Source organism: Agrilus planipennis, unplaced genomic scaffold, assembly GCF_000699045.2.
Source record: "Agrilus planipennis isolate EAB-ADULT unplaced genomic scaffold, Apla_2.0 scaffold575, whole genome shotgun sequence".
Taxonomy (NCBI): Eukaryota; Metazoa; Arthropoda; class Insecta; order Coleoptera; family Buprestidae; genus Agrilus; species Agrilus planipennis.
In genome coordinates, this window is record NW_020439685.1 from 1,122 (window position 1) to 12,824 (window position 11,703).

Genomic DNA, 11,703 nt, shown 5'->3' on the forward strand with positions numbered 1-11,703 from the left:
TCAAACTCAAAGGCTAGGCACGTCTTTACTAGTCCTTCCGAAAAATATGAAACGTTTACTACTTTTAGTCAATTGAAAACACACAAGTAATGTCAATTCTCAAAAACGAATNCGCCATTTGTGGTATTTTCTAAAACGCGCTGTTAAGACAGCAGGTAATGGTTGGTCTGTGTTCTGTCGGAGCTGCCTGCGACGCGCTGATGAGATCCAAAAAGATCGAAATCGCGATCCGCGTCTGGCAGTATCGACAGAATACAGACCACTTCGAATTATTTTGTTAGTATTATTGTAGTTCTTTCATTTCAATAACTCGTTTGTCTCAAATATTTCTGCCGTCGAAATTGACTCTTAGGTGTGAACATAATAATCAACTCATTTCCTGATGGGCCGCTATAACTTATCACAGGTGTTTCAAATTGTATCACAACGTCGAAGGAACGTGGCATCCTCGCGATTTCCTTCTTGCGTCATCGGTCATCATTAACGTTCAGATTAACAACTGGAATTCATCCGTCGACACGAATATAAAGAATGAAGAAACGAGGCGTCTCGTCCTCAGCGCCATGACATTCTTTCGTCCTCTCGTAACGCAGTAGTAATGACTCCATCCGGACGAAGCAGTTGCGTTTGGGGATCCACTGTCCCACTTGTCCGAAGGATGCAAGGTTGCACATGGAGTCGACGAGCGAGTTCCGAACGTGCTTGAAACCGTTTTTTGTACCTACGTGAATGTGTGATTAATATATTCATATATAAAATAAAACTACATTTTATTTATTTTACAAAAAACTTGTTATAAAAAGACATTACGTACATATAATTATCATTTTTCTATATTAATAAAATCTGGAATTTTAGTCTGTTTGGAACACTTCTGTCGTGTGTACAGACTTTGTAGTTCACGTTTAATTTTAATTAATGTAACATCATAATTTCCTTGCATATGAAACTGTCCATTAGAATAAAAAACAATTTTTCGTAATACACTGACAGCAATAAGACCATCATTCAAAGTTGGCACTGTAAATTGTTCTTCAGTCTCTTCCTGTTCGTCATTTTCCTCTTGAACTTCTTGTACAATATCATCTCCCGTAGCTGGTGCACAAATTGCAATAGAATTATCCACATCAATAAACACCTCAGCTTCAGTAGTAGATATTCTGAGATTTACACTAGATCCTAAACTCGACACGTTTTTGTTTACTTTTGCGATCTTAATGGTCATTTACTGTACCAGATATGGATACCTATTCAAATGTTTACAATACAGCTGGTCGTTTTAACAGGTATAATTCACCGAAAATATCAGTTAAATGTAGTCACTTAAAGAGATATGTCGTAATAAGCAATGTCGTAAAAACCAACGTTTTTTATAAGGCGATCTAACACAATTCAGTCGAGACCTATGATTTTGGTCAATATAACCGGAATGTTGTTCTAAACGATGTCGTAGTAAACGGTTTTGACTGTATATGTAATACTAGGTATTAGACCAAGACAGTCTTGATCTTGGTCCTGCTTGCTAATCACTACTTTAGTGCTGTTTAATCATCAAATTTTTTTCCAAATCCTATAATAACTAAACTATTGTACTTACTGAATAATTGGTTCACCTATAATAATGTTACTGTATATACCAGAGATAAACAAAATGCAAAAACAACCATTGAATTATTTCCATCTCAATATCTCGTCATTTTCGATAAACTTATTTTTTGTAGAACAATTTTAGTCCTCATAGCGCTTGTTATGGTTATAAGTACCATTTACGACATCTACCTTAAAACCGAGGATAAAAGTAAGTTTAAATTTTTGAATAAAATAACTAAAACCGATCCTTCTATATGTTCTTTTAGAACCTAGCCATAAAATATTTATTTCGTACTCTATTCTTACCAATGGAAAGTTGCTGTTTAGCACTTCAAAAAGTTCACATCATCTTTTGTGCTTAGGAGGACTAAAAACATTAAGTATCTTTTGGGTTATGTTAGGCCACAGATACACATCATCGGAAGATATAATGGCAATTAATTTCAACGATATTCAAACGGTAAATATTTTTGTTTTTCGTTAAAAACCACTTTGAAATGGCTATTTATATACGTATTAAGGTTGCTCTTAAAAAAATAAAACAACTACTCTGTAATTAATGTCAATTAACAGTTTCCGATACTCGTAACTAACTTAGTCCAACCCTAGACAAAAATTTTCAGTTTCTCTCCAGTCTCTCATAGTCTTTCAGCGTCTCTAAGAGCGTCTCTCGCAGTCTCTGTATGAGAAACTCGAACGATAAAATTGTTAATTTAGAGATTGGAGTCTCTCACAGAGAGACTGAATGAATATAAGTGAAAAATTGAGAGACTCGAGTCTCTCGTAGAAAGACTGGGATCTCTAAAATATGTTGAACTTAAAAAAATTTAACGATGTCTATCGAGACACCACTTATTGAGAGACTCGAGTCTCTCGCTCAGAAACTGGACGCAGAAATGAGGATCTTTCTATGAGAGATTCGAGTCTCTTGTTCAGAGACGCTAAACAGTTTTTTTGACAGTCTCTCGACAGTCTCTGTCATTGACAGCAGAGCGACTAGATGAGAGACGGAAACTTGAGTCTCGCTTTCAGAGACTCTGAGAGACTGAACATTTTTATCTCGGGAAAACAATTTAAAATTTCCTGCATTTTACCTACTTAAATAACACGAGCCCAGTGCTCACAAAAACCAGTACGGTTCTGCCTCATAGGCCTAATTCATCCCCCTCATACAAACAGAGAAAAAGTTGTTAAAATGAAACGAATACATAGCAACATTTATCATGTTACTCGTGGTCATTATATAGATCAGTATTCAGTACGATTTTCCTAACTGAACTTAAATTTTCCGAATGCTCTTATTACTTCCTTGATAAATTTTTTGACTTTTATTAACCCAGCACATACATCTGCTCGAAGCATTACCAAAACATCAAAATTAAATGCGATAACGGTAATTTTTGAAAGGTAGATGGCAAGACAACTCCGGAGCCAGTATATCCAAGGTGCACAGTATGCAGTGGATACTTTCCTAGTGTTATCAGGATGTCTCATTACATATTTAGTCATAAAACCAATGACGGAATTCAAAAATAGAATAGCAAATCAAAGCATGTCGAAAAAAGCTTCTTCGATAACTTCTATTACGTTATTAAATTATGTACATCGCTACTTAAGGTAATTGTAAATTTACTACTATTTAAAGACACTAAAAGAACAAAGGCTTTCACGGCCGGAATCCACAGTAGAATAAAGATTCGGGCTATAGGGCCGTGGTCTAAGTGAACTATTCTGTCCAGACGTTTCGTCAGCTACTGCGGCTGACATCCTCAGTGGTAGTGCTGCGCTGACAACGTGAACGTAGATTATATCTCGAAGTCTCGGCAGCGACTGGGTGGACCCACTTCGAGATATAATCTACGTTCACGTTGTCAGCGCAGCACTACCACTGAGGATGTCAGCCGCAGTAGCTGACGAAACGTCTGACCAGAATAGTTCACTTAGACTACGACCGTATATAACCCGAATCTTCATTCTACTAATTGTAAATTGATAAAAAAAGTTAATTTTTCACGGTTCTGTGTTGACTGAGTAATTCTTAATATCTAATCTTTATGGGTGTAGTCTAGGATTGTTTTCCCTTCAGTGGGAATACCGAAGGAGAAAACGCCAAAAAAGGATCTTAAGTAGGTTATTGTTATTTCCGATTTTAAGATGGCTGATTTGTCACGTAGATGCAGCTATAAAACTTATGTAACACTTTCAACTGATGTTCTCTTAACAAATTCTTATACAATTAAAGTAGCAGTTATGAATTTTTGCGTGAATTATCTTGACCATTTGTACCGTCTTATTAACAAGAAACGAGCGGTAAAGAAGTTAAAAGCTAGAAAGGTGTAGTCATGAGTGAAAGGGTGGGAGCAATTGCACTCTTTGCCACTCCGCTGGCTTTGCCATGATTGTATCGAAACTACATGTCAGTCTCAGTGCAATCACAACAAAGGACTTTACACCCTTGCTACGTTCCCTGTGGCTGAATTTAGACTGAAATGTGGTCTAATTTCAGTTACAGCGAAGAATTTCACACCCTTGCTACTGAGATGTAGTCTTTGTACAACCACAGCAAAAGGCGTTTTGCTCTTGCTACTTATAATTATACTTAGACTGAGATGTAGCCTAAATTCAACCACAACGAAGCATTTCACGCCCTCACTACTAACATGTAGTCTCAGTACAACCACAAGGATAGATGTTACACCCTTGCTGCGTTTCTTGTGACTGTAGTTAGACTTAGATGTAGCCTCACTGCAACTGCAGCGCGATGTTGTTTCAGTACAATCACAAGGAAGAACCTTACGCCCTTGATAAGTTCCCTGTGGCTATATCTAGACTGAGATGTAACCTAACTTCAACTACAGCGAAGGATTTCACGTCCTCGCTACTGAGATGTTGTCTCAATATAACCACATGGAAAGGCTTTACGCCCTTGCTACGTTCCCTGTGGCTGGATTTAGACTGAGATGTAGTCTAACTTCAACTACAGCGAAGAATTTCATCTTTCGCAACTGAGATGTAGTCCCAGTACAACCACAACGAAAGATGTTATACCCTTGCTACGTTTCCGATGGCTGTACTTGGACTGAGATGTATCCTTAGAGCGAGATATAGTTTCAGTATAATCACATGGAAGGATTTTACGTCCTTGCTACGTTCTCTATGGCTGTATTTAGATTAAGATGTAACGTAACTTCAACTACAGCATGGTAACATATTTCACGTCCTCCCTACTAAGATACAGTTTCAGTACAACCGATTTTACGTCCTCGCTATGTCCCCTGAGGATACCAACGACAGTTATGGTTAGCAAAACGTCGGTGTTCTCAGTCCTAGGTGAAACAATCCTAGACATCAAAACCGAATATCAAGCATTGCTCACGATCGGATTATTGTAAATTATTTTATCAATGCATAAATACGCATCGCATCCATTTCCCATACAAGAGAGAAGTAAGAACAAAAAAGTGGAATAAAATTGTTAAAAATTCGGTCATAGTATTTCTGGAAAAAACTTTGAACCCGTTAATTTATTTATTTGCTTTTAGTTACACAATTTTTAAACTAATTTTCATATATACTTGGTGAACCAGAATACCTACTCATTCTCACTCTATAATGAAGCCTAGGCTTTAAGTAATTCAATAATTAAAAATGCTTGGTAGGTGAAATGAGATTTAGAAGCTAATTAAGTATAATCACGAAATAGAAAGGCACTTAGCTATTGTATAAATTTTTCATTCATATATGCAAAGCCATTCTATCTTTATTGTTAATACTTATTCATAAAATTCTAATCATTTAAATAATTTATACGTCTTGATAATCGCTTTAAAAAGTAACCAAAACTGTAGTTTTATTTACGTATCTAAACATTGTAATCATGAGATGAAATAAAACAATTTCAGATTAACACCGCCAGTTGCTGTACTTTTTATGTATTACGTCACATTAGCTAGACGAGTAGGAAGTGGTCCAGGGTATAATTTCATTACAGATTCCCAAAGGCAGCCATGTGTTGATAATTGGTGGTCATTTTTTCTTTATGTAGAAAATTACGCACATACAAGAAACATGGTATGAAAAAACTCATGTGGTAATTTAATAAGAATAATTCCACTGTTCTGTTAATTATAACGTGATTATTAACATAAAATTCGGTCAAATGTGAATATAAATACAATTATTAATCTAAATACATACTGGAAACTATTTTGTAGGGTAGAAGTAGATGTTTAAATGGGGAAGAACCTCCTAATATTGGGAGCAGGGAGTGTAGATGAGAATTGGAAATGGGTAATTGTGTTTATGAAATAGCGTCGATCGGAAATGGGGACTGTGATAGGAATGACCTTTGTAGAATCATCATCATCATCATCATCATAAGGTTATCAGTCCTAAGACTGGTTGGTCACGTACCTCCACTCTTTCCTATCCTGAGCTAATCTTCGCATTTCCCTAAAACTAGAACAACCCACATCCTTAACTATTTGCGAACAGTAATCTAATCTAGGTCTACCTCTACCCCTCCTAACTCCTGTTTCTGCCTCTAATATGTCTCTGACTAGACCTTCATGCCTGAGAAGGTGTCCTACCAACCTATCTCGCCTATTTTTTATTGACTTCCATAGAGTCCTCTGTTCTCCTATTCTTTCCAATACCTCTTCATTTCTAACCTTTTCTACCCACGATATCCTCATCATCCGCCTATAACACCACATTTCGAACGCTTCTAACCTTTTCTTTTCCGCCGCGCCCACTGTCCATGTTTCGCACCCGTACAATGCCGTGCTCCAAACATATACCTTTAACAACCTTTTTCGAATTTCTAAATTAACCGTTCGCGAGCATAGAAGTGACTTCTTTTTATTAAAGGCGACACGACCCTGCGCTATTTTTAGGTAGCGGCAGAAAGGGTGGAGTTGAGGAATTCAATAAAAACAAATGGTTATTGTATAGATGATGAGACCGTCTATTGAATTTTCTCTCATTCTTTTTGTGTTGTGGAGGGGAACTTCTACCCACAACACTTTTTTTATGGTGGGGGGGGGAACTTTTACCCAACATAACCTTTCCTTTTCTTACTTTTTTGTGGGAGTGAAGAGACTTCTACCGTCCACAATCCAACCATTCCTCCTTAATGCATAAGATGGGTGAAAGTTCTCCCCTCTCCCACAAAAAAGAAAAGAGAAAATGCGACAGTCGTCTTATATTCTGTACCATTCACACTAACCCTTTATTTTTTTATTCATCTACATTCGTCCTCCACCTAAAAACAGACTAAATTACTATTTACCCTATTTTCAACTTTCAGCCCCAGCTTCTGCGCCTCCTTGAGCTCATTACGATTAATGCCATTTTTAATTGTCATTTTCATTTCTACGGCTCATATATATGTAAAAAAGTGTCTCCCTCACCTTCAAACGTCTACTTTTAACCTAAATGACAGTTTCCGATAGGTAAAATTTTTTTTAAATTGGTATTTCTCTGGAGCACGAAAACTTCACATTGAATGTAACTGAATGTAGTTTTTTTTTGCAGTGTATAGTTCATATGTGGTATATCAATGTGGACATGCAAATATTTCTATTTTCCCCTTTATTACTGTGGTCCATTATTCTTTATCCCAAGAAAATGCTTTTTATTGGCCTGCCCTTGTTGACAATAATTTCCACTGTGGTAGTTTTTCTCACTGTGTATATTAACGAAATTGTATGGTAAGGATATAACACGTCAATATAACGGTATCCAGTAATACCCTGATATAAGAACAAGTACTAGCTTGAAAAATAGAAAAGTTATGTATTCATACAATTTTATTGAATTTTATGAAGCCATCGTTATCTACAATATAACTTCAACTAAACAAATTAGTGTTTTCGTAAGCCAGTGATTTTCATGCTGTATTTGATCTATCAATTTACTTCGGGGTATTATTGTACACAAAATACAACACCATTTCAAATTAAAGCAACCACTTAAGTAAAATTTGTTTTGAAATAAACATAAATATCTGTAATTATTTTTAGGTAAAGTTTAAACTATAATAATTTTGTAACAGTGATTCTAAATTAAAATTATTTTTGCTTGGACATTTCCTATACAAATAGATAATGTTTGGCCATATCGAAAAATAAGTTTGCTTTTTAGGTATTCGAGTGATTATTATTACAAATATTATTTTGTAACGCACACACATTTAGCCCCGTGGTTTATTGGAATGGCGTTGGGCATCATACTACTTAACAGTAAAAATAAAAAGTTCCAACTAAACAAGGTAAAACAAAAAAATACGTTTTCAAACGATGAAGGTTCAATGTCTACCTGGCATTTGAATATTTTTAACTTTAAACTATTATTATTTGATTGCAAATTTTTAGTAAACAGACTTAGAGTTTGTACATTCTGCACTAAAAATCAATGATCAATAATAATAATGTTTTCAAAAGATAGAACTGTAGAAATGGTACACCAAACAGAATTTAAAAATATACAGTCGACTCTCGATAATTTGAAACTCAAGGGATCAGAGATAAATTTCAAATTACCAAGAGTTCAAAATAACAAGCGTTTAAGTAACTGTGAGGGGGAGGGGGGACTTAAATAAATAAAAGTTTGATCAAAATTCGTGATTTATTATTTCTATATTATTATTATTATGTATTAACAATTAAAGACAAGAATACAATTATTCACAAATTTTTATTTCGAAAAGAAGTCCGTAATCTTTTTTTGAGTGAGCGACTTCATTGTCCAAAGCTCCAAAGAATTTTCGATAGTGGTGAGAGCTGCGAAGTAATCGTCATTCGTGTGTCGATTCCGAGGGCGTAGATGCGTAGGGTAGTAAGACATTGCCTTGCCTCACTCAATGTGATTGGAGATGGCGGTTCTTTTTCTTCGTTTTCTTTCTCATCCTCGTCTAGAGGGACTATATTCATAAATTCGGCATCGGTTAGGACACCGTGGACACTGATGAACAAACGAGAGGTCTGTGCATAATAACGCTTCAAAGTATAGAAAGTAGGGAAGCCCGGACGTCAAATTATCGCATGTTGGCGAGCAAGATAATTCTCCTTCAACTTCAAATACCGAGAAGACCAATTAACATTGATTTTATTCAATTTATCGAGTATTTTTCAAGGGTCCGGAAAAGAAATTAAATTATCGAGAGATTCAAATTAACAAGTGTCAAATTATCGATAGTCGAAAAATTAAAGTTTATATTTCTATCTGAATTATTCTTAGAAGGATATTTATCTAGAAAAAATAGGACTTAGAACAACACTAATTTCCCTATTTCTTTTTTTACCGATTATTTATTATTTTACTATTTAATTATAAATATACTTGATCCACCATTTATTTTTTTTTTTGAAATAACGATACAGTAGATAAGTACCCGTGTTCCAATTATTAAAAATATTTCTCATTGTAGATGTTAACTGCTTCTATTTGGTGTATTGTATTATTAGCTATTCCAATTTTGGTTTTGGCTCAACGCGATCCTACGTATAATTACGAAAGATTTAAAACTTCCATATGGACGGCTCTTCACAAACCTGCATTTGCTCTTTGTATTTGTTGGATTGTTTTTGCATGTGAAATTGGTCATGGAGGTAATATAACTATTTAAATAATAATGAACACGCCACTGCATTTTTCCGAATTAAAGCAGCATCTGGAAAACGTTGTAATTGATCAAAATTCATAGTATATATTGTACCTATATTGCTGGTTGAATACGATTTCAGCATACACTAGTTTGACTTGAGCAAAATTTTTAGATTCTTTGTATTTTTTTTTTGTTTTTTTTTTTAAGGTATAATAAACAAGTTTCTTAGCTCTTCTGTATTTCAAATATTTGGTAGATTGACTTACAGTATGTATTTGGTTCAGTTTATTCCCATTATACTGGACGTAGGTCAAATTAGGACACCATTGTATTTCAGCCACTTCACCGTAGTAAGTACAAACTAAAGTAAAAATTGGTTTTTCCTTGCTTTTTTTTCAATTTGTTTGAATATAATCTTTCCTTCATATTATTTACCTTTTCGTTTAAATTGATTCATAATTAAGTGTTGCAATACCTGCATATGTGATTAAATAGTATGATTAGATTCTTTATTTTACTAGCATTACATTGAAGCATTCATTTCATTTTTTTGATAGATGTAATCTGAATAAGTCAAAACGTATTAGGTTTATTAAAATTCATCATCATCATCATCATCCATCATAGGGTCGTCAGTCCTAAGACTGGTTGGACACGCATCTCCACCCTTTCCTAACCTGAGCTAATCTTCGCATTTCCCGAAAACTACAATACCCCACATCCTTTACTATTTGTAAACAATAATCTAATCTAGGTCTACCTCTACTCCTCTTAACTCCTCTTTCTATTTCTAATATAGCCCTTCATGCCTGAGAAGGTGTCCTACCAACATATCTCGTCTGTTTGTTACTGGCTTCCATAATGTTCTCTGTTCTCCTATTCTTTCTAATGATTCTTCATTTCTAACCTTCTCTATCCACGGTATCCTCACCATTCGCCTGTAACACCACATTTCGAACGCTTCTAACCTTTTCTTTTCCGCCACGCATCCATACAGCATCGCGCTCCAGACATACACCTTTAACAATCTTATTCGAATTTCTAAATTAACAATTCGCGAGCATAGATGTGACTTCTTTTTATTGAAGGCGACTCGATCGTATGCTATCCTAAATAACGAGAATCAGCCACTTCTAATTTTGCCTCTGCTATCTTTATATTCACTCTACTTTTTCTTCCCTTCCTTGTTTAACAAGGGCATCATTAAGGTATCCATTTGGTGAAGTGACTCCCTTAAATAGCTTATTTATGTGGATAACACGTAATCTCAATTAATGAAACTCGACATTATACAACTGAATACTGTTACCATACTGTATGTGTATAATTAAAGATACTTATCCAATTTTTTTTACACAAATCAAAAAGTCAAGTATTGTTTTTTTTTCTTTCAGACACGTTCATTTTTGGCTGATCTAGTGTTGACTACAATTCTGGCAATAATATGGACATTAGCATTTGAATTCCCTGTTAGAGCTATTGAGAAAATAATTTTTGGAAAAGGCAGTAAGTTTCAGATTATGCAATAGTTATTATATCAGAAACATAAATGTCATCAGCAATTTGTACATCTACTGAAGCTGATTTGTTTATGTAATCGAGAATTGAGAATATGAACATTTCACTATAAATTTAATTAATTGTCGTTACCGAATTTAATCAAAAAGTCCAATTAATTCATATAATTAATTTGATAATAGCATTCTAATTGACTGAATCAAAATTTATTCCAAATTATTTTTATTTATTTTCTCTATCTTGCAATAGGGGAAAAATAACACTAAGGTCATTGTTCTATCAAAAGCAAATTAACTTTAACGGAATTTATTGTTTATAATAAGTTCACATTAAATGTCTGATTTAATTTTATCGAATCGTATATCGTGTGTGTGTGTATCATGACCGAAGCCTGTAATAATACATATTTGCTATTACAGTGTTAAAGGTAATTCTAGCTTACTATGAATTTAAATTACAGAACGGAAAAAAGAATTAGGAAACAACAATGGGGATGTACCAACTGAATCTTCTGTACAAATAACATCTATCAAAATTAATCTTAGTGACAAATAACTACAATAATAAAGACGTGCGTATATGTTATTAATAAATCACGAATCAAAATGTAAAAAAGAAAATAAAACAAACAAAGGCAAAGTAGGCAACTGCCTCTGGGTCCCGTACCAATAAAATTTATAATTATTAATTAAAAACAGTTTCAATAAATTTACATCATTTGTTAGTTGTCACTTCATTTTTAATTAGTAAATTAAAACTTCGACTATACACTCTTATGTGGGCTCACATAAATATACCTAGGCCCCTTATTTTCTTAATCCGGCACTGATTATCACCACCTTACATTCCGTCACTTGTTTTTAATGTAAAATATTTATTTAAATAATATATACTGTTTATTAAAGAGCATGCTTCATTCGTCTTCCAACATTTTGAGGCATTTAAATTAGCTGCGAAAGATTGAGTAGGTTTTAATCATGCTAAGGTGC

At 34.4% G+C, this 11,703-nt stretch overlaps 1 protein-coding gene across 1 annotated transcript; it reads left to right on the forward strand.

The window, feature by feature from the left end:
- The first annotated feature begins 1,081 nt into the window (after positions 1-1,081).
- Positions 1,082-11,657, forward strand: LOC108743485 (nose resistant to fluoxetine protein 6-like). Its single transcript, XM_025979448.1, has 10 exons — positions 1,082-1,798; positions 1,857-2,050; positions 3,002-3,207; positions 5,493-5,661; positions 7,126-7,301; positions 7,735-7,861; positions 9,020-9,200; positions 9,404-9,546; positions 10,591-10,702; positions 11,175-11,657. The coding sequence occupies exons 1-10, from the start codon at positions 1,750-1,752 to the stop codon at positions 11,267-11,269; spliced, it is 1,452 nt and encodes a 483-aa protein (XP_025835233.1). The 5' UTR covers positions 1,082-1,749; the 3' UTR covers positions 11,270-11,657.
- The last annotated feature ends 46 nt before the right edge of the window (positions 11,658-11,703 follow it).

What these genes read in the sequence shown, in the direction of transcription:
- LOC108743485 (XM_025979448.1), top strand. Translation starts at nt 1,750, where the DNA reads ATGGTTATAAGTACCATTTACGACATCTACCTTAAAACCGAGGATAAA. An exon ending in TATATTAACGAAATTGTATG is followed by an intron (nt 7,302 to 7,734) that starts GTAAGGATATAA and finishes TTTGCTTTTTAG; the next exon opens with GTATTCGAGTGATTATTATT. An exon ending in AATAATTTTTGGAAAAGGCA is followed by an intron (nt 10,703 to 11,174) that starts GTAAGTTTCAGA and finishes TTTAAATTACAG; the next exon opens with AACGGAAAAAAGAATTAGGA.